We start from the raw sequence: 21265 nt of genomic DNA, 5'->3' as shown, positions 1-21265 counted from the left end.
CTCGCGCTCCAAGAAAGTTCATCCACCCACCCGATTTTCGCCGCAGTGCGCATCTTGATTCTACGTTATCAGATGACGCTCGTGTGCTGCCTTCGAAGCACCCTCTTGCATCGTCCTGCTGATAATCGAACCTCGGTTGGCAGTTGGTCTCCCATAGAGAACCGTCTCTACAAACTGTGCAACGAATCATACTGGTGCATATTAATACTAGAGTGGTGCAATAGACGTGTCAATACGTGTCAATACGTGTCAGTACATGGTGATGACAACAATGTTGGCAGTGGTATCAAGCTTTGGAGCGAAGCGCGTTTAGCAAACTGTACCCCAGATAGCAAGATAGAGGAGCATTCGGCGATTTCCGAAGGTGACCTTATAGAGTCGATGATTGCCAATATACTTGTATGGTTGCACACAGGCCCAGACCATGAGAAGAGCGACAACGACAATAGCGAAATCAATTTGTAACATAATACGCGGTTAGGAAAAGGAAACAAATTTGGGGTCTCTTGGCCGACCATCCGGGCCAATATTATTTTTCGCAAATCGTTGCTCTGTGTAAAGGCGACGGGCTTCATCAAAGTTGACTTTCTGCCGGTGCATGATTTCCCGAATATCACGTTTTGCACGACTATCCAATCCAGCTCTACTATCTCCATCTGCGACGTTCGCAGAAAGATCAAATTGTGTGGATGTAAAGCCAGCTTCGGCATCATTGGCAAAACTGGAAGGAAGGCGATGGTAGATATATTCAGGCACGGGAATAAACGGTAGCCATCGTGCACGAGTAAGGTAGAGCGCTGCAGATATATTAGACTCGATCCAGAACCAGGAAGCCATAATCCTCAACGAGAACCCTCAAGCTTACCGGTGCCACCAATGATAACCGTGAAGGTCAGAAAGAACAAGATATAATAAGCCATGGTCTGAAGTCTTGCTGGTAGAACCCCGGGAAGATCCGCGCCAGCTTTCAGATCGGAACCGTTGCAGACTTGCGGATGTTGACGGCTAGGAGACGAGGCAAGCCTCTTGGGTTTGAATTGTTGGTAGATGAGAGAATCTGCTTCGTGATGGCAGAGGCGACTCCCACGATACACTACATGGGCGGCACCATCAAGAGTAACATAGGCATCAGCAAGAGCGTACTCATGTAATCTGGCCGGGTGTGTGGAGAAAATGGGAAGGCTGTGGAAGATGCCAAACTGGACCGTGCACGTTAACACCCGAATTTGGACCGCTGATGCCTGCACCTGCAGACTAACTTAACAATGATTACAGAGTTGAGTCACTAGACAAGCCTTTTGATGCCTTGTCTACAAGGCATACAGGCATCAGTATATCTCTCCCACACGCTCCACACGCTAGCTAGGCTATTCCTGAAGCGGCCTGCTTAGCGAGCCTTTTCCAGCGTTGCCACTCTTGGCATTGGCACACACACAGGGCTATTAGTATTGGCAGCAAGAGTCGCATATACCGAACGGACTTGCGACGACTTCGACCTGCCACACATACCCTCAAGCTTCACACGCTATCTTCACAATGGCCGCCGACAGAACCAACGTCTCCAGCGATCTCATCTGGCAGATCACCCGTACGTCACCATCCCCTCGCACAGAAATGGGCAATATATAGAGATTCTCAAATGAAGGGCTTCGAGATCCGCTTCTCGCCATTCGCCGCACGACCTAGCCATCCCATCGAATTCCGGCTAATTTGCGAATTTTGGAACAGGCAACCAGAATGCTTTCCTGGTGAAGCGTAACAGCGGCGGTGGTTCTCAGTTCTCCCGTGACCCTTTGAACGTGCAGAACAAGCACTCTTTCAAGGTAAGAGTTCCAGGACGAAGGTCATCTTGACTTCTTGAGTGCTAATACGGTCTTGCTTTTTAGTACGCCGGCTATGCCAACAACAAGGTAGCCCATATTATTCCCTCCTTTACCCGCGAATAAACCTCCTGATATGTTGCAACAGGCCATTGGTGTTCAGGCTACCGAGAACGGCGGTGTTGTCGTCCTCACCAAGAAGTCCAACTCCCAACAGCCCGCGAAGAACATCGTCACCGTGAGCTACGGCCCCAGCGCCTCCACCCGCAAGTAAGTCGACGCCATCTACCGATATGTTTTTCTGTCCAGAGCACCATGTATGGCTGACTGGTTGCACTTGCTCTCTACAGGATCTTCAAGGGTGTTGCCGACAAGACCGCTAAGAGGGGCTACCGTGCCGATCTCCGTGAGGCTGCTGTCGCCCGTGTGAGCGCCATCCGCCGCTCCCAGAAGCCCAAGAAGGAGTCTCCTCCCCAGAAGCTTCGTGGCGCTCAGGCTAAGAAGGCCGCCGAGAAGGACCAGGAGTAGGCAACAATAGTAGCAAGAGGGATCCTAAGGTTGAAGCTCCCCGGAACTGGGCGCATCGATCATAGTAGGGCTGTGTCAACTAATTGGCGGAAGCATCTGGGTAATGTAGCATGATCGCGCTACCATGAGAAACACCACCGGCCATGTGATATAAGATAATCCGCAAATTGAAAAAAGGAAAAATGTCAAAAAGAAGTTCACATCAAGCCATGAGCGCATTCTGCTTTTCGCTATGCGATTGCTTATCCACTTGTTGGTGATAGCAAACCTACTGCAGTTTGCTGGGTGCGGGGAACATATTTCCAGCCATCAGATCTAAGCAGCACCGGCGTGAGTACCATTGTCACCGGCCGGTAAGCCAACAATAGCCGTGCAATTGCCGTAGGATACTCAGATCACGGATGAGGCCATCCGCCTTTTTCCGATGACTAGTCAGAGCGGAAGAAGGAGACTCCTTCTCCATTAAGAGTCAATTTCAGGTACCGACAAACTCCGCCGGAAGCCTAGCCCTCCAGGAGTAGCAAACAGGGAAAATTCCGGACGGAGACGATCGGACCTATAGAATCTCTAGTAAGGATTGAGGTTGATCCGTTCACCCAGACCTAACTTATGGATGACGACAATGACAAATTCCCGGAAGAGGATTACCTCGGTTTTATCCGTTGCGGCTGTGGTTGTGGATGCCTAGCGAATGCTGTTTGTGGTTGTCCGGTTGTCGGATAGGTACCTAGGTCATGAGAAGAAGTAGCACCATCCAGTATACGTAGATATACATAGTATGAGTACAGAGTATGTACGAGTATGAGTAGTATTACGTCTACGGTCTACAGGGAAAGGAAGCTACCCCCTTGTCCCCCACATGTGATTTTCCACCAAGGCAGCTTAGCTGGTCTGTGAGTATATAAGTTCGGCCATCACAACATCCTCCAGTTACCCTTTTTCACTTTCCAATTATATCATTCTCTTAAACTAAAAACAACTACACAAAGTACATAGTAAGTTCTTGCCAACAAGTTCGATTCATGTGTATTTCTCTATACTTCGACAGTGCTCCTCTTAAGTTGTCTTGTGCTTCTTCTTCTTATTCTTCCTCTTTCTCTTCCCTTCCCCCATCCTTCCTCTCTTTACCCCTCTTTCCTTTCCCCACGATTTTCAATCACTACTCCTCCCCTCCTCCCTACACCTCCCCCCTCCTGATCTCCTACCCACTCTTCCTTTCCTCACCAAATCCCAACCAATCCTCAAGCCCCGGGTCCCAAGCCGCGAAGGCTCCAAGCCCCCCGGCAGAAGAATGGCACTTTCCCTGACCTGCTCACCGTAAAATGTGACCGTACCACCACCCAACCCCACCCGTCATTTCTTTTTATCAAACAAAAGCTTCCCCCGCCCAACCCTTCCTGACCTGCCCCTCCCCTCACCTCCTCATCCCTCTGACCCATTTGCCTTTTCCTTTCTACGTCTCCTCACATATATCTCTCACTCACGCTACCTTAGAGCTGCATACCTCACACCTCCCAAGAGTCACAGCATTCCAAAGATGGTTAAAGCGGGTGAGTGCCTGGTTACAATTCGACCTAGCTTCCGATATAGACGGGAAAACATGCAACAACCTCCACTGACCTCCCATAAACAGCTGTTCTCGGCGCATCGGGTGGCATTGGCCAGGTCTGTATCACTATTCCGATGATTGTCCTCTCAACCGAGCCATTAACTCCCAACTGACTGCCATTCTGATATTCGGTTGTGTAGCCCTTGTCTCTCCTGTTGAAGACTTCTCCGCTGGTTGACGAACTCGCCCTGTACGATGTTGTTAACACCCCGGGTGTCGCTGCCGATCTGTCCCACATCTCTTCTGTTGCTGTAGGTACCCACAAGCCTGGCCCTCGACTGATGGAGTATTAATGGCTGATGGCGTCCGCCCCGTTCGCAGAAAATCACTGGCTATTTGCCGAAGGATGATGGCCTGAAGCATACCCTGACTGGAGCTGATATCGTTGTCATCCCCGCTGGAATTCCACGTGAGTCCCTCCCCTTTTAGACACCACAGGTCGTGAACTCTAATGCCAACGCTTTCTGCTAGGCAAGCCTGGAATGACCCGCGATGATCTTTTCAAGATCAACGCTGGTATTGTGCGCGACCTGGTCAAGGGCATTGCCGAGTTTTCCCCCAAGGCGTTCGTTCTGATCATCTCTAACCCCGTCAACTCAACGGTTCCCATTGCCGCAGAGGTACTCAAGGCCGCTGGCGTCTTTGACCCTAAACGCCTCTTCGGCGTGACTACCCTGGATGTTGTACGCGCGGAGACTTTTACCCAAGAATTCTCGGGCCACAAGAACCCATCTGCTGTTAAGATCCCCGTTGTGGGTGGCCACTCTGGTGAAACCATTGTCCCGCTGTTCAGCAAGGCTACGCCCGCCTTCCAGATCCCATCAGACAAGTATGATGCCCTGGTTAATCGTGAGTCACTCCCGCTTCGGTCACCGTAAGCTCTGAGTATGTATGCTTATGCTAGCCCAGGTGTTCAATTTGGTGGAGATGAGGTTGTCAAGGCTAAGGATGGCGCTGGATCTGCGACTCTATCTATGGCTTTTGCTGGTTTCAGGTCTGACTCCTTTTCATTCCCACCATGCTACAGCTCAAACTTATCTCGTTGCGTCTTAGATTTGCCGAGAGTGTGATAAAGGCTTCCCAGGGCCAGACGGACATTGTCGAGCCCACATTTGTGTATTTGCCTGGAGTTCCCGGTGGTGACGAGATTGTCAAGGCTACGGGCGTCGAGTTTTTCTCTACTCTTGTGGCTCTTGGGGTGAGTTTCGATACCTGATTGCAAGGCAAATAGTGACCGGTTCTAACGCTGCGAAAACAGGCGAATGGAGCAGAGAAGGCCATCAATGTCTTGGAGGGCATCACCGACCAAGAGCAGAAGCTTCTTGAGGCTTGCAACAAGGGCCTGAAAGGCAACATCGAAAAAGGCATCGACTTCATCCAGAATCCTCCACCAAAGTAAATTCGTCCATCCCCGCACATCATTTGCAAGTTTTCCATCCGCTAGTCGATGTTTTGTTGATACCGCACACTTGTCTCCTACCTGAAAGACACCTTTCGGTTGATTCGCTCGTCGTTCACGGACATGGTAATGGATAGAGTATCGCTGATCGTTGTCATTCCTTGAAGATAGGCTCTGAAGGAAGAAGTAGAGGACAAATTGACACAGTAGTCGTGGAGGCTGTTACAAACTAGTACCATGACTCTGGGGTACGAGAAATGTGCACCATACACTCAAGCATCATGTATATTTGTGCCTCGGTTTCCACTTTTGGTAGCATGCAGTAGTCGGTTGATCTGTAGGTCGATGGGCGCAATGAGCTGTGGCAGTATCCAGCCTGCTAGGACCGATTACGTGGGCGTTTCACGCTTACACTACCGGAAGTGTCGGATGTCTGTTCAAGACTTCGGATTGACTGTTTTGATTTGAAACGTGGCCCCTGGAAGCTCAGCAGTCTCTGCTTGGACAGTGGTCGAAATGCCCAGGTTGGAGAGCGCACCGCGTATGACACCGCACGGGAACCATAGATACTGCCGAATGCCACATAAAATCAGTATACACTTCATAGGTAGATGGCCGCATGACTGTACCGCTTGAGCCATGGACACCGATTCACTTCGGACAGATGTGCTCATCCTAGCGAACGGCCGGAATGAATTGTCTGTTAAGACATATACACCCTGAAGACCTATTATTAGCGCTGCCCATCTCGCGGCGATTCTTTGTGTTCAGTGCCTACCCGATGATTGGTTTTCAGGTTATCGACTTGTTTCTTGAAGAGAATCGTCCAAATGTCTTTGCAAAGAAACTTGATCACATCCAAGTTATCCACAAAACGTGGACGGTCTCGAGCAAAGCTGTTCATCGAGTCAAGTCGAATAGACGTGTATTAGCAGACACTCAAAAAACCGCGACTCGCCATGTCCTCCCTGCTCGCCCCTTTACGAAGATATTCCTTCAGCGGTAGGATTCATATGGCGTACCGTTCAGCAAGGCCCTGCCCTACTCTGTAACCAAGAGACTCGAGCCGGAAAAAAGTTGTTTCCCTAATTCCTTCATCATCCGGTATAATCTCATTCGGGGTGAGCTCTCTTGTTAAGCGCTCGGCCATAGGGACGAGCTCAATTAAGAGGAAGTCCAGGCACGAGGCGCCGAGAAGGCGCAAATGCGATTCGGAGGCATGGTTGGCAAGGAGGGCGGGCGATTCCACTGACATAGTACCTAGTGGACGGCTTCGTTTAGGGAAAGAAAAGGAAGGGGTGAAAGGAGACAATTCGGAGAAAGAGGTAGGCGAATGAATTTCTCTGAGAGGTGGCTTGAGTATAGAGAGCCGAGAGCGATGGGGTGCCTCCCGCCCGCAAAGGTCACGGGTGAGGAGTTCGACTTTCAAAGAAGTGGTCAATCAGTACGGAGTAATAGTTTGTCTAGTGAGTAACTAAGCTCAGCTAAGTTAACCAGAGAGAAGTTACGCTCTAGTCCATACAAACATCTTGCCGCTTTTTGTGCCCAAAACACACACATCAGAAAAGGACAACCCTCGCAACCATTTCGCCAACGTGCAACTATTAATGAATCGCACAAATATTAGTCACGCAAATGTCTTCCTGAAGTTCCAGATATTAAATGTATTTATATGGTGCTGCACGTACGTCAATAAATGGTCTAACTGAAACTCATTAGTGTACTAAACTGTACAGTACACCAATGTCGCCAAGCTTCGACATGGATCATATCGCAGTGCAGCTGATTGTACAGCGCAAAATGTTTAAAATGTGTTTATGTGTCCATTTCACTATGGGTTTGCTTCCTTCATGTAGAGAAAAAATTCCTTTGTTTTCAATATGAAGATGTGAGCAATACGTCTGGTCCCAGTCCCACCAATCCCAGGTATAATAATGATAGCCGGTTTCCGAATTCCGAAAGCGCCGTGACACCGTGCATGGATGCTTCAATAGGTTGATGATTGAAAGTCGCCTGCCTGGCCTGGAAATCCAGGGCTGAGCCGGGCAGATAAGGTAGGGTTCGTTTCCCCTGCGAAAACGCTAGTGTACGAGTCGTGATATTCTGGGCGAAGTGAACTCCTTCCCATTTCACCCACCGCAGGCCGTTTGGTCGGTCTGACAGGTAGATCATCGCCATCATCGTCATCATCGCTGCCAGTAAGGTCAATCACCTGGGCTGCAGGACGCTTGTTCATAGACGGTGGAACTGCAGACGAGGTTGCAGAGGGTTCGCGTGACTTGAGTGGAGTCTGCTGCAGGGTCAAATTAACAGCAGAGAAACTCTCTTGTTTGATGGGTGATATCCCCGGTTCCTTGATCTCTATCAGATCATCATCTTCTGTTGCTGATGTAGCTTTCCCGGCTTTCTCAATGTCCTCGAGATTAGGATGAGACCATTTCCCATCTGGCTCAATGATCACCTGTTCAGTGTCCGACGGGGTCCGACGGAGGATATCATCCACATACCTGAGACACTTATTTAGTTCTCTTTTCATGTATTCACCGCGCACAAAACGGTTAGTGTTTGCACTTACTGGTCTATTTGCAATGACTCGAAACTAGTCGCTTTGGAACATACAGGACACAACCACTGCGGGGCTTGTTCCTGTAGTTGCAAGAATGATGATGCATCGAAGCACTGATTATGGGTGCAGATTATAGAGCGGCAGGGAACCGTAATCCTAGTATGCGACAAAGGGCACTTGAGTGACATAACACTTGAAGTGGCGACAATTTCAGTATCCTCTGCCTTGCTCCTCACTAAGATTGCTTAGCTTAGATCTCTCGAGTAAATTTATAAGTGTACAAGAATGCATACTTTCTCGCAGGACTTGTTCTTTTGAGATAGTTTTTCTTCTCTTGAGCTCGGTAACAAGTTCGTCAACTGGATGTCTCTGAACAAGGTTGACCAAAACAAAAAATCTCTACCAGCAAATCAGCAAATTAAGGTGATTGAGTCCGAACCATGGTCAAACAATGACACAGAATGGTATGACCCGTGACTGAATGCTTACTTTCTGGGTGAGGGCAAAGGTCAAGACAACAGTGTTTTGATACCCTGCTTTCTTGCGAACATAATTGGTAATGTCCGCCGGTCTTGTTGTACCAGGCTTGTTCTTTAGACCTCGCAGGTTCGCTTTGACTTCGTCAAGATTTGTCTTGAGTTCAACTTGATGAGGAAATGCTATATCCGACTTGGTATATTGATTGAGACCCGTGTCTGCCGCACAAAACACCATCACCCGAAGGTTTGGATCAGCCTGCAGTTTGGATGCCATACTAGGCGTAAAAGCAACTTTCAGCTCCACGCTGTCCCGAGTGTGCTCGCGTACTTGGTGATATCTAAGGTCACTGACAGCCCTTTGCAAGGAATGACGAACTTACCTTTGCATTCCGCCGTCGGAGTCAGTTGGTCCAGAACCGTATAGAAAGGACTATCCTTAAAGGTCAAGCGGCCTGTTCAGTAATGGCGGGTTATTCAAGCTCTTGAAAGTCTAAAGGGTCGAAGCATGAAGCTTCAAATACCTGGGGTGATAGCATGCGACGGCACTGCCATGCTTAAAGGTGATGGTCTATGCTGCGTGGGCAGAGACTGACTAACTGAAGGCTGCTGATATTGCTGGTTGGACGATTGCTGAGGCAGTGTAGGCGATGGTATCGACCGGTGTGCTGTATGATATATGAACTTCCTCATGCTATCGTACTTCTCAATATGACCTCCTTCTCTGAGTCTATCAATATCTGGTATTTCTCAAGAAGGGTTAACAAGATTTCGATCAAAGGCGTTCATTTCATGAAAAGCTCGAGATCAAGCAATGATTACAGGCACGGGGATACCACGAACAATCTAGGATCCGGATCTGCAACGACGCCTTCACTCCAGAAACCGCAAGCCCCTCATTCCTCAAGATGTCCTTCAACTGCGCATTCGTCAGGGTTTTCACCAATGCGACCGTGCTCTGGAGGTCGTAGAATGGACTAGTAGATGCCATGTTGATTTTCAGCCAAGCTTCTTCAATATTGTGGTAAATGCATTCAACTGCCGTCTCAGGAAGAGGTATAATTGGATATGATTGCGGGATCCTGAGCAACACTGTTCAAAGACATCGCAATACTTGGCTCGAGTGGGACCATATATTGCTAGAAGAAGGGTTCGGTGATCAGCAGAGTAAGCATTGGGAACACTGTAGGCGATATGCGTCTAATTCTTGAGCACTCATTTGTATCTCCAGAACTTGTAATGGCGGATTGCGGAGTTGTGAAGAGCCTCCGAGCAACATGATGACATAAGATCGGCCGCCGCCTTGGTTTTAACCCTTTTGAGTAATGGATATGGGAGGGAATGAAAGAAAAAAGTTTCCCCCGAGGCGATAAGATAGAGAAGACCTCAACAAACCAGAACTACGAAAATTTCGCAACACCCTATCTCTCGGCGATTATACTTTTCTTCTTTTGGCTTACCTCTTTCTTTTGTATATTAAAGATTTCTCCCTTTCAGCATGGCCAAGAGTGGTCGAGCCAGTGTCATCAAGCGCAACAGAGCCAATCTGCGAGCTACTGTATTCGGGCCTGCTGTTGATGCCAGAACCGAGAGACTCTCAGCAAAGCTGCAGGAACTCGCTGCTCAGCCGAAACCAAATGAGGGCAACTCCAAAATGGAAATGGATTCAACAAGATCTGGTATGTCCCCTCACGACAACAATATTCGACCGAATATTATTCGCGGCATTGATTGACAGAACTATAGATGGCCAGGCCACTGATCTAAAGGCGAGAATAGCAGATTCTAATGAAGGTATAGTTCTCTTCTTTGCCGCTTCTGTGACCCTATATTCTTGTTCAACACTCACAAACCTATCATGGATGCAGATATGGACGTCGACCAGAAACCACGTGATACTCACGGTCGCTCGAAAAAGTCAGGACGCATCCAGAAGAATAAGAAAAACCGCTCATCCATCGTTTTTCGTCCCCATCCTTCGAAGGCTAAGAGAATGTCCAAGAAGAAATAAAGGACCTTGTATTGCGCATTACTACAATGCTCTATATCCTGGAGTTCTGGAGTTAACATGTATCTGGCTTAATCCCACAAGTCATCTTGTCAATTACCCTTGCAGACATGTCACGTTTGAAGGACAGCTGCAATCAAGTACGATAGATTGATGCAAACATATCAGCACACAGTACATATTTCGCCTAGGCCTCTCTTATAAAGAATATGCATTGAATCGGGAGCCTTCAGGTTCCCATAGAGTAATGTAGCAGTATCTTCCAGAGCCTTGTGAAGTCTCACCAGCAAGGAATTTATAAAGCCTACTTTACTATGGTCTGCGAAGAGCATTTCAGTCCGGGTGGATCCTAAAGGCGGTCAGTCGGGCCTAGTAGTTAGTATACATACGCATCAGCTAATGAAGTACCCCCGTCTTCTTCCACGAGGAATGACATGGAGGCTACTTAGTCACAAACATCGCAGTACTTTCTCTTCAGTTAGATCTAAATCGAGACGCGACAGGTCCTGTGCGTGGCTCAACTATTTCCCGGCTCCGGTGCGTCTGGATTTGCCAGTGCAGTGAGGATGGCTGTTGTGTCAGGACTTTCGGCGATACTGATCGCCAATGTACTGATACCCCTAGCTATCGCAATCTTCTCATCCGGATTTTTCCCATACAAGCCACTGGTTTCAGGGCTCGCAAAATGCGAAGATCTCGAGCAATATGTTAAGCCGCCCTTTGACAAGGTTATCTTCATGGTGGTCGATGCTTTGCGAAGGTACGGTTGTTCAAATCATTCCTAGATGCTAAGCTGAGCCACGATATAGTGATTTTGTGTATTCGAACGCGTCAGGATTTACATTCACACAGAGGTCAGCAGTAGTGTCTCATTTGTCTTGCGTTGAGTCAAGGTCTAAAATACAGATAAACAGTCTCATTCGGTCAGGGGCTGCGCTTCCATTCACTGCACACGCCAGTTCTCCCACTGTCACCATGCCCCGTCTCAAAGCTATGACTACAGGGTCTACTCCGTCATTTTTAGACGTTATATTTAACATCGCGGAGTCAGATACGTCAACAACACTAGCATTTCAAGATACTTGGCTTGCCCAACTGAGGGCAAGAGGTGACCGCCTCGTGATGTATGGTGATGACACCTGGCTCAAGCTATTTCCTGGCATGTTTGACCGTTCAGATGGCACTACTAGCTTCTATGTCTCAGTGAGTAGACAATCTACAATCTTTCTGGTGTATCTTCGATACCAAGTTAAACCCACACTGCAGGATTTCACTGAGGTTGACCATAATGTGACTCGGCATGTACCCAGTGAGCTCCTTCAAGACGACTGGTCTGCCTTCATAATGCATTTCCTCGGCCTCGACCATATTGGGCATAAATTGGGCCCTCAGAGGTATTTCTTATCGTCTCCGCTTGCTTGGTTGATGTCTAATCTCTGTTTAGTTCACATATGCTCAGAAAGCAGCGTGAAATGGACTCGGTGATAGGCGAGTTATATGCTAGCATCGAGCGGGAAGGACACCTTCAATCAACCCTCTTAGTACTGTGTGGTGATCACGGAATGAACGATGCCGGTAATCATGGTGGCTCATCTTCTGGTGAGACGTCACCGGCACTTCTATTCATATCGCCATTGTTCAAGACTATGGGAGGGCCCCGCCATCAAGCTCCGATAGACATTCCCGATGACTTTCAATGCTACAAAACCGTCGACCAAACAGATATCGTTCCGACCCTGGCAGGGCTTCTTGGTTTCCCCATCCCGTTAAACAATTTGGGCGTGTTTATTCCGGACCTTCTGGGTGTGTGGCATTCATGTGAGTAGAAGGCTATCTGCGCTCTACATATGTGTATCGACAGCTTACAGAGAACCTGTGTCCAGATTCTCAAAGAACCAAAGTTTTGCTCGCGAACGCCAAGCAATTGCTGAGGAGGTTGGAACATTCTTTCCCAGATCACAAAATCACAGTCGATCAACTCCCGGGCAGATGTACTACTGAGTTGCTAACCAGCATGCACGAAGCCCAATGTGCTTGGCTTCAAGTAATGAGTCTTGTCGACAACTCCATCAGTACTGGGGACCAAGACGAGCTTGAGCCTGCGCTCAAGCGATTTTTATCATCAGCTCAAGAAGTATTAACCAATGCTGCTAGTGATTACAACCTCCGACAACTTCTCCTAGGCATTGGTGCTATGGCTCTCGCCGTCTTGCTGCTTCTTCCGCATGCTTATAAGCAGCTGTCCATATCGATGCATTCTGGGGCATTCTTTGCTGGTCTCATTGTGTCTTACGGTGGTATGATGTTTGCAAGCAGCTATGTTGAGGAAGAACATCAATTCTGGAATTGGATTTTTTCAGCGTGGATATTCCTTCTGCATGTGAAAGTTGCTTCGCGGAGGTCTTGTGCTTCTTCCGAGCAACTTCCCATCAGCAATGGTTCATTCTCAAGCTCGATGGCCCAGTATGCTACATTGGGATTGTTCGCAACTCACCGTATTCTTAGGCGCTGGAACCAAACAGGTCAGAAATTTGCGGCCGAGCCAGACATTGCACACGGGTTTCTTCCCACTCACCTATACATTCTCTGGCTGTTGGTGATTGTCACATATGTGGATATATGTGTTCACCTCTCTAACGGTTATCACTCATCCAAGCCGTGGCGTCTAATTTGCATTGCTGTGACAGCAACAGCTTTCCTTTTCAAGCTTGGATCTGTGGTCTCGGATTTCCCTGAGCTCCTTGGGACCACTCACATAGGAACCTTAAAACAGGCCTTTAACAAGGTCCCGCTTATTCTCCTTTCACGAATTGTCTTCGTAGGGTTGCTCCTCCTTATCCTGGTCACATTATACAGCAGGAAGATTACTTGTAAAAAGGGACCAGTTAAGTTAGGTAAATTTATAGCCATTGCCCTACTTACTTCGATAATCTACTAACGCAGGCTAGGAATGCACACCCGCGTTATGCACGAAGCCCTCACTCTCTTATTGATCACACAGTCTCGGACCACGAATATTCCACTGTTCTTAATTTTCAGGTTGCAAGCAGTTACATTTGCTTCAATGAACCTCTCTGGTATTGAATTGACGATCACATCCCTCCTGATGCAATATATGACTTTCTTCGCATTCGGTGGTTCGAATGCCATTTCTTCCGTCGACCTTTCAAATGCTTACAATGGTATTGACCATTACAGTTTTTTCTTGGTGGGTCTGCTGACTTTTGTTGGCAATTGGGCTGGGCCAATATGGTGGGCCTCGGCTGCTCGACGCCTGCGGTATAGACAAACCTGGAAGGGGAGAGAGGTCCATATGACTACTCTCACTTTCCATATAGCAACATCATCGCTGTGTGTCATGATTGCTTGTGCGACATTGAGGGCGCATCTTTTCATTTGGACAGTCTTCTCCCCTAAATATCTTTATATGATGGCATGGGCTGTCATGGGCCATCTCGGTGTCAATTTACTTGGGGAATTTTCATAATGTGCATGAAATAGGCGCGGGTTACGGAGAATGCGGTACCACCGGGTGTCTCGCTGACGGAGACAGATTGAAGACTTTTTGGTTGATGATTCTGGGAGGCATGTCGACAGTGTGCACATCCAGCTCACCTACAGCAAAGAGTCGAACAAATCGTCGATGGCATCCTTTCTCCTATTCTTCTTTTTCTTCTTCTGGATCCGCTCCTTCATCTTCGTCTCTTCGCAGCGTCCTGAACCCCTTGGTAGGCTACCTGTAATTTTATGGTACGCGATGCGACCCAGATCATCCAGGTCACAATGGTCTGGCGGTAATGGTGTGACTGCCTTGTGTCTGGCCCGTGAAACGATTATCCCTAAATCTTCCTCTTTGGTCGTTTCGCTGCTGCTGCCGAGAGCAGAGGTGCCCACCGTCGTAGCAGGGATTTTGAGCTCCTTCCGCATTCCAATTGCCTTAGCAAGGCGGGCCAGCGTGGCCAAAAGCACTGCCCCAAGTGTGGAGAACTGCCCGTCGGCCACAACCGTTGAGAAGACGCTTTATAAGGGAATCAGCGCATCTTTCCATACGTGTAGACCCTTGAGTTGTTCTGGACTTCGACTCACAGGTAACATCTTGGTATAATAGTGTGCGCCAGGGGTTTTGTGTACTTTTGGGCCGAAGATTGACCTGCGATGTGTGATGGCCGATGCCCAATAGACATGACGAGCTTCCGGGTTGTTCGCTTCAGGATCGCCAGCCACTTCCACCACTTAGTATTGCCATGCTGATTCTTGTTGCGGTGATATATGAGGTGAAGAATCGAATGTATAGCAAACAATTTCTCCAGGTCCATCTCCTGCGGCTCGCTGCGCGGTTCGGGGAATATACACCACGTTGATGTGATTGGCAGCGAGGCCTGGCTGGAAGCAGGTGGATTGCTCAAATTGAAAAGGACAGAGCACTTCTAAAGAGTATTGAGACTACACAGTACTCTGCCACGTGGATGGTTCGGTGTGCAGCACTAGTCGGCGCAATAGATGTTTCTCCTGGGTTGAAGTAACTTTGATATAAAGGCGGAACCTCGCTGTTTGGTTCAGGTCAGCCACATCTGACACCGCCTTCCCTCAAGTACCGCCTAACAGGTGAGAACGGTCAGCACGTGTTGCTGCGTATTTCTTGTGGTAACGGGAGTTTCTAGCATTTTACAAGATGCGCAAGGCGCAAGCCAAGGAATCTATATGGCTCTCTATAACAGTGAGGTAGATACGGCTTTCTAATCTGGGCCATTTAAGATGTGCATAGCTAGTGTTCGAAAATCAGCTAGTTTTGACGGCAGGATCGACTCAACTAACTTATGTAAGCTGATAAACGTAACTAACCGGCAAGCCAAGGAAAGATGCACGGGGGCCAGCTCAGCGTGGTCCGAAAAAAGTTCATCGTAGCTCAAAAATTCTCTACCGCCCTGGGCAGAATTTCGAACCACGTTGAGCTATCTTTATTAATAAGACTTTTAACAACTTTTATTAAAAGTACTTAAAAATTAATTATTTCTCTCCCTTTTTATATTAGGGTTATTAGGATTTTTAGGGGCCGAAGGTTCTTATACTAGGATTCTTTATTAGATTATTTTTTTTATTTTTTATTAGAAGTTTTTAGAGATTTATAAGTGCTTATAACTATCTAGTATATATAAAGCATATCCAAAGAATATGCCTAAAAGTTATTTATAATATATCCGAATAATCTACTTTCTTATAGCTCAATATAAATCAAAATACTGAATAAGCGCTTACCGTCCTCAGAGCAGAATTTTTGAGCCACGCCGATTTATTTTCGGACCAGGGCGAGCAGGGCGGCCAAAGATGCAAGCGGGTGGGACCGTGGGACCAACTGTATTTTTGTTAGTGCATCTTACGGAGTACCGCTCGACTAAAAGCATTGTCTGACATCGATCCAGCGGATGGTTCGCTCTATAAGATTCCAGATCCTATCAATTTCCCTATGAAAGCACACATTTTAAGACTCAAAACCAATCCTATGATCCTACTAATTCAATATGAAACCCGCTAGAGACACCTCGTTGGTTTTAAAGAGTCATCTGGCTAAGGCCTAAAGAAGTAAAGTGCCCGTAAACTGTACTATTCCCGATTAAATATATATTTATTTTTATATATAAAATTATATAAGACTTTAAATACAGATCTTTCACCGCCTAAACTGCAGTTACTATTTTAAAAAATTTAAGTAAGTTTTAATAAATAAGCCGGGCAGTCCGGCTTACCTTACTACGGCTGACTGACCTTACTGCAGCTAATCTTACTACGGCTACACCGGCCTCACCGCGCCGGCTACTACAGTAGTATATATATTCTTCTGGTTTATATATAAATTTTAATCAAGTAGTATATTAATATATAAAGTTAAAAATATATTAATAATCGTTAATATCGGCTATAAATAAAGATGGTAGCAGAGATAAAATAATAGTAGAAGTAAAAAAAATCTTAAAACTACGGAGTAATTCTACCGGTCATATAATCTTACCTATATTTATTTTTGTATATTAAAAATAAATATATTTTTCTATTTAGATAAGACGGGCCCGCCCCACCGCCTCCACACCGCCAAACTGTATAACGTTAGGCCGGTGACTCTTAAAAACCAACAAAGTATCTCTAGTATATTCCATTCAATATAGACTCTATGGTATGTACATAATACTAAACCGATATGCTAAGTCTTCTCTATGAATACATATAATCAATCGGATATGGTTAATCTTACACTGTGACTGAAACAATAAATATATGTTTAAATTGCCAGGCTTGAACAAGACAACAGCCCCTCTAAGTATTGGGGAAATAGACTACCTATACCAATGAAGAGTATACCTCACAATTCTTCTCTGTTATCAAGATACAGGAGTACAAGAAAGGCCCATTTGGTCCACCGGCCTGCATATGTTATTCGCATAATAAATACGTCAGCCCTAGGAAGGAGTACCATATGGGCATCGAACAACAATGCTTTTATGATCAACATGTTTCCTATTCCATAGAGACAGAGTTTAGATACGTGGGTGCTACTTAATGTAATAATGTAATTAAACACCACGTGACGCAACCCCTGCAAAGCATGCATCGCGCTCCTCGGTAACTGCTGGTTGGACCTGCACACTGCAGGGCCATCAGAGCCCTGCGCTAAGCAAAAGCAGTTGATAGTCTTCACTCTATGAGTAAATCATGATGTAGTGGAGTAAGTTAGCCGGTGGGTAATAAAAAACCAGCCACCGTCGTCTTGTATTACAATTAGATTTCTTATTGAACGGTATCAGAAGAAACACCCGGAAGGACGCCAGAGTCCCACAGAGAATGGCACCCCAACAACTCGACTCAAACACAGGCAATGCTTCCAAGCCGACCAGGGCGTGGTAAGATGCTCCATAGAGTTTCAACTCCGCTTCGCCTCCAATTGAAATAAAATCTCTGCACTGTACTCGGGACAAATGACGTTGCTGGGCTGTAGATGGAAGTTGACAAAGGGAATAACCGCGACTCCCCGGCCTTTGCTCTTCCCCATGTCACTTGCGGTCATTCAACCCCCTTTGCATAGTTCTGATCCTATCATGGGATATAAATTCGAAAGCCGCAGGCCGATGCCTTGGAAAGGAATCAGGAGGTCTTTGGGGTATGTTCAGGTATTGGCGAGTCGCACCACGATTTCAGTCCGGGATAGGTACACGGCGCACTTCTGAGACCATTTGAGGAACCATATGTGCGCTTTGGGGCAAGTGTCCGAACAAATACAATTTCACGCTCAGCAGCTGTGGTTCCGCGGTCAAACTGCGAACGGCGTCGACGCTGCTCGTCACGGTACTGTTGGCCGACTCGAGGAGCAAAGAGGCCTGAATAGTCAGACATCAACTTGAATCTCAGCGCTAGCTCGCTATGTACTGACCTACATGCTCGGCATTTTCGATGCTACGTCGCATCTTTGAGGGATTGTCTGGTCCAGGGAAGCGGTCCTCGGTGCCAGCGAGATGCCCAGTACCAGTGTGGAAAATCTGCATTGGGCAATAAGCTATTCCACCCACGGGCTTGAGTTAAGGGACATATACACAAACCTTCGGGCGAAACGAAGGGTGCTCCAACATAACAGAGCTGTTTCGAAACTTTTGTACCAGGCAGTCTTTACCCTGGATAGCTTTCACTGAAGTAAGACAACCATCTCTTCCTCGAACGAAGCCCTCGTTGACTTACTGGCATATGAGACTTCGGCGACTTTATCACTGTTGAAGCAGTTCCTTACTCACTTTGTCAGCGGGAGTATGTTGAATCGATATCCCCGTCATACCATGTTCTTCCAGCCCGTGCATTGACGAACTAAATATTCTTAGTGGTATGCTAGGATGCACTGCCTCGTGTATGTACTGACGTCAATAATATCGATCGGCTGGACTGTGTCAAATGCCGAACTTTTTGCATCAGGCCACACACACTAGATGATTTGACAGACTTACATCTTCAAAGTTTATGAAAGCATAGCCAACACTTGAGGGTTTCAGCAACAGGATTTCAGACTTGTGAGGGCATCATTGCCATACTTGCAGTTATTCGCAAAGTCTATAAGTAGTATTAATGATTAGCCACAGTGCTCGTGATATGGGTGCCTCATGGTATCTCACCAATGCGTAGGTACATGAAGTCATATTTTCCATGGCTTGTCTCATCGACAATGGCCTTAAGCATGGTCTTATCATATTAGAATCCAAGCAATAAGTATGAACGCCGTGACTTTACCTGGTCAATCTTATTGGGAATATTGCGAAGCATTATCTGTGATAGAACCGCCCATTAGCATTAGGGCTATTAAGAGAAATGACTGACGGGACCGACAGTTGTCCTGACATCCAAACCAAGGCGAATTCGTTCAATGTCAACAGAGTTTTGGCTTCCCATACGGGGATCAGGATAACGGTTCAGGTCACGCCGCGGGGAAGGCATGACCCTTTCACCAGCCCTGGACATCCAATTCATAAGACTAGTATGTTCACCTGGAGGTACTGTCGAGCGACCTGTTGGACTGAGCTCCATGTAGGGAGTGCGACATGACTGAGTCGGAGTCCAAGAGGAATGTGTGCTGAAATGACCTTCTGTTCCAGTGAGCCGCTCCTTCGCGGGAGTAGGGCTGGCGGGGGTGAACCTGCATGCTCTCTTCTCCAGATCGGGCTTAAATTGTTTGATCTCGATAATGCAGTCCTTTCGTTTGAGTTTTAGCAATAGCCAAGGGTATCGCATAAGAGAATAAACATACGTCAACCAAAGTTCCATTCAAAGTGGTTGTCACATTCTCAGCGTCGCGAGTATTGAAGAACTCGAGATGAAACTCGCCAATGTTGTCTTGTCCTGTTGGTACATCTGTAAAGGACTTTATGTCGCCGAAGGTCATAGCAAGAGTTTCCAAGGAGCGGGCCACGGTATGCCGATTTAGATTTGGATTACGGCCGTCGAAGTAGACGGTCACCAGAAGTTGGCCTTCATAATCAGATGCCTGTGATAGAAGAGCTGGCTCCGCGTGCCGCACGTACTCCTTAGCAGTAATGGGGAAAGCTCGCCATTCAGGTCTAAGCAGGTTGACCTTTTCAATCGCTTTTGTAACCTCACGACTATCTGTGAATGCAACATAGACTTTGCCACTCGAGTTGAGTTCTGAGAGAACAGGACCCCTAAGAGAGCCAAACTCGCGACGCTATCTCTGGTCAGCATATGCTCGTCACTCTTACCAAGAGATGTCAAACATCTTGGTGCTTGGGACTCACATTGAAGAATCCAGCTAAGGACATGTATGTCAGATTGTTTGGCACATTCTCTATTACCAGTGCTCGACTGTGACCTTCATTTTCAAGCTCATCCGGCTCTGTACCAAACAACTGCTTGATTTTGTTCGACTGTATGCTACCAATAGCGCCGTAGCTCGAGATATCTCTTTCCATGCGGTTCATGAGCCCTGGGCTTCTTTCAATGCGCTTGGGATCTGGGTGCGTTGCCAGGAATTCGGTTCGAGAGAAGTTCTGTGGGCAGGATCGGCCTTGAGTCTCGATATTTGCGCTATCTAGCATCCCTACTGGGGTAAATGCCGCCGCTGTCGGTGAAAGCTGAACACGTGTTGCTACTGTTGACACGAAGAATGGATCAGGAGATGTACTAGAGTGGTTAGAGAAGTTGTTTATGCATCGGATCTCATACACTCACGCAGAGCAGAGTCTACGGACTCCGGCGTCGCTGAGTGTGTCTATAACACGGGTGCCCAGACGGCCTCTAGAGATCGTTTCCTCGGGCGAGTAGACGGTGAGCTTGGTATCAGGAGAGCCATTAGCTGAATCGATATCATTCAGAGAGCTAGGGCTGCTCAGGCCGCGAGAAAAATTTCCTGTCCGCATTATCTGGTGTTTCTGCGTGTACCCTTGTGACTAATGAGGTCGAGTCTTCAGTTAAGAGGAAGGTTGTGTACTCTCACACTGCAGGCTTGGGTATAATGACTGTGAAAGTCCCGGCAAAGAGAAACACCATTTATTCAGACCCAGCCTGTGAAAGATGTGCTTTGTAATGATAAGCAAGATGCAGTGCTTTTGTCTGTTTCAATGCGGGTGATAAGTGAAGGGATTGAAGGATAACTTCACAGGTTTAGTATTGGGTGTTAGGGAAGGGCCCCGCATGGTAGGTAACAGGGTAGTACTTAGCACAGTGATTCTTCATCATGTACTAGGCTCAATGATGCTGCTGTATTATCCTTCTAGACGAAAAAATATAACACAAAATCTACTTTCTCCCTTCTTAGTCCATTCATGCTCAGGGTTTGAGACCATTCTGCGGCGACGCAGTAAATTGGTCGTACCTGCTTTTTTGGGGCTTGCAGCATGGAAAAAAACGTTTGACAACTCCTTACGTTATTTTCAGCCCAGAAAATAGACAGGTGATTCGATCGATATGGAACACAGTCTGGCCACTGGCTTCACTCCCAATCTCATACTGTTAATGTCGGCCATCATATAAAGCTCATGGCTGTTCCCCACTGGAAGACCTGCTGCGAATTTGGTAGAAAGATCCACGGAGATGAGACCAGCAACCTCTATTGAGGAAAGCCCGGCTTGTAAGCATATCAGGAGACCTCCACGTGTTCTGGCACTTTCCTGCTCCGTGACACATCTCCCAAGGTCCCGGGGTGCTTTGGATCCGGGGCTGAATTGATTGTCAACGTGTGAGATATCTGAAAGTCAGGTATGGCACTATGCCTATGCAATATGCCAGGTTCGAAATGCCCGATTCGACCCAAAAAAAATAGATCCTTTATCACAAACTTTGCAAATCCAGCTAGTACCTATGTGTAGTATATGTAC

The 21265-nt window shown here is 47.2% G+C and overlaps 8 protein-coding genes across 8 annotated transcripts; 4 read left to right on the top strand and 4 right to left on the bottom strand.

The window, feature by feature from the left end:
• Positions 1-477: 477 nt before the first annotated feature.
• Positions 478-920, bottom strand: BO66DRAFT_316890 (DUF2015 domain-containing protein; the record flags this gene model as incomplete). Its single annotated transcript, XM_025643530.1, has 2 exons — positions 478-797; positions 866-920. The coding sequence occupies 2 exons, from the start codon at positions 918-920 to the stop codon at positions 478-480; spliced, it is 375 nt and encodes a 124-aa protein (XP_025506569.1).
• A 616-nt stretch (positions 921-1536) lies between these two features.
• BO66DRAFT_301823 (60S ribosomal protein L28) lies at positions 1537-2339 on the top strand (the record flags this gene model as incomplete). Its single annotated transcript, XM_025643218.1, has 5 exons — positions 1537-1588; positions 1729-1823; positions 1887-1910; positions 1969-2090; positions 2171-2339. Coding segments are annotated over 5 exons (462 nt in total), but the record flags the coding sequence as incomplete, so codon positions are not given.
• A 1546-nt stretch (positions 2340-3885) lies between these two features.
• BO66DRAFT_409360 (malate dehydrogenase) lies at positions 3886-5356 on the top strand (the record flags this gene model as incomplete). The annotated part of the gene is made up of 8 exons (XM_025649173.1): positions 3886-3898; positions 3982-4013; positions 4098-4208; positions 4279-4366; positions 4429-4806; positions 4867-4951; positions 5011-5155; positions 5216-5356. The coding sequence occupies 8 exons, from the start codon at positions 3886-3888 to the stop codon at positions 5354-5356; spliced, it is 993 nt and encodes a 330-aa protein (XP_025506567.1).
• A 446-nt stretch (positions 5357-5802) lies between these two features.
• On the bottom strand, positions 5803-9636 carry BO66DRAFT_418605 (uncharacterized protein; the record flags this gene model as incomplete). The annotated part of the gene is made up of 9 exons (XM_025649755.1): positions 9242-9636; positions 8923-9138; positions 8412-8728; positions 8216-8321; positions 7932-8157; positions 7447-7863; positions 6379-6699; positions 6135-6252; positions 5803-6075 (listed from the first exon to the last, which is right to left on the bottom strand). Coding segments are annotated over exons 1-9 (2142 nt in total), but the record flags the coding sequence as incomplete, so codon positions are not given.
• A 124-nt stretch (positions 9637-9760) lies between these two features.
• Positions 9761-10591, top strand: BO66DRAFT_389717 (DUF2423 domain-containing protein). Its single transcript, XM_025646847.1, has 3 exons — positions 9761-10077; positions 10145-10192; positions 10267-10591. The coding sequence occupies exons 1-3, from the start codon at positions 9897-9899 to the stop codon at positions 10407-10409; spliced, it is 372 nt and encodes a 123-aa protein (XP_025506565.1). The 5' UTR covers positions 9761-9896; the 3' UTR covers positions 10410-10591.
• Positions 10592-10823: 232 nt separating this feature from the next.
• On the top strand, positions 10824-14039 carry las21 (mannose-ethanolamine phosphotransferase LAS21). Its single transcript, XM_025642405.1, has 6 exons — positions 10824-11166; positions 11216-11260; positions 11321-11800; positions 11851-12224; positions 12290-13300; positions 13355-14039. The coding sequence occupies exons 1-6, from the start codon at positions 10973-10975 to the stop codon at positions 13891-13893; spliced, it is 2643 nt and encodes an 880-aa protein (XP_025506564.1). The 5' UTR covers positions 10824-10972; the 3' UTR covers positions 13894-14039.
• Positions 14022-14722, bottom strand: BO66DRAFT_316935 (uncharacterized protein; the record flags this gene model as incomplete). Its single annotated transcript, XM_025643532.1, has 2 exons — positions 14022-14424; positions 14493-14722. 2 exons carry the CDS (start codon positions 14720-14722, stop codon positions 14022-14024), a joined length of 633 nt encoding a protein of 210 aa, XP_025506563.1.
• Positions 14723-17173: 2451 nt separating this feature from the next.
• On the bottom strand, positions 17174-20543 carry BO66DRAFT_344282 (putative meiosis protein MEI2). Its single transcript, XM_025644511.1, has 14 exons — positions 20121-20543; positions 19688-20072; positions 19183-19617; positions 18765-19127; positions 18669-18704; positions 18554-18620; positions 18473-18491; positions 18389-18419; positions 18304-18321; positions 18223-18251; positions 18129-18172; positions 17993-18072; positions 17827-17932; positions 17174-17773 (listed from the first exon to the last, which is right to left on the bottom strand). The coding sequence occupies exons 1-14, from the start codon at positions 20306-20308 to the stop codon at positions 17541-17543; spliced, it is 2034 nt and encodes a 677-aa protein (XP_025506562.1). The 5' UTR covers positions 20309-20543; the 3' UTR covers positions 17174-17540.
• Positions 20544-21265: the final 722 nt, after the last annotated feature.

Source organism: Aspergillus aculeatinus, assembly GCF_003184765.1.
Source record: "Aspergillus aculeatinus CBS 121060 unplaced genomic scaffold BO66scaffold_10, whole genome shotgun sequence".
NCBI lineage: Eukaryota > Fungi > Ascomycota > Eurotiomycetes > Eurotiales > Aspergillaceae > Aspergillus > Aspergillus aculeatinus.
This window is presented reverse-complemented; position numbering and strand designations above follow the sequence as displayed.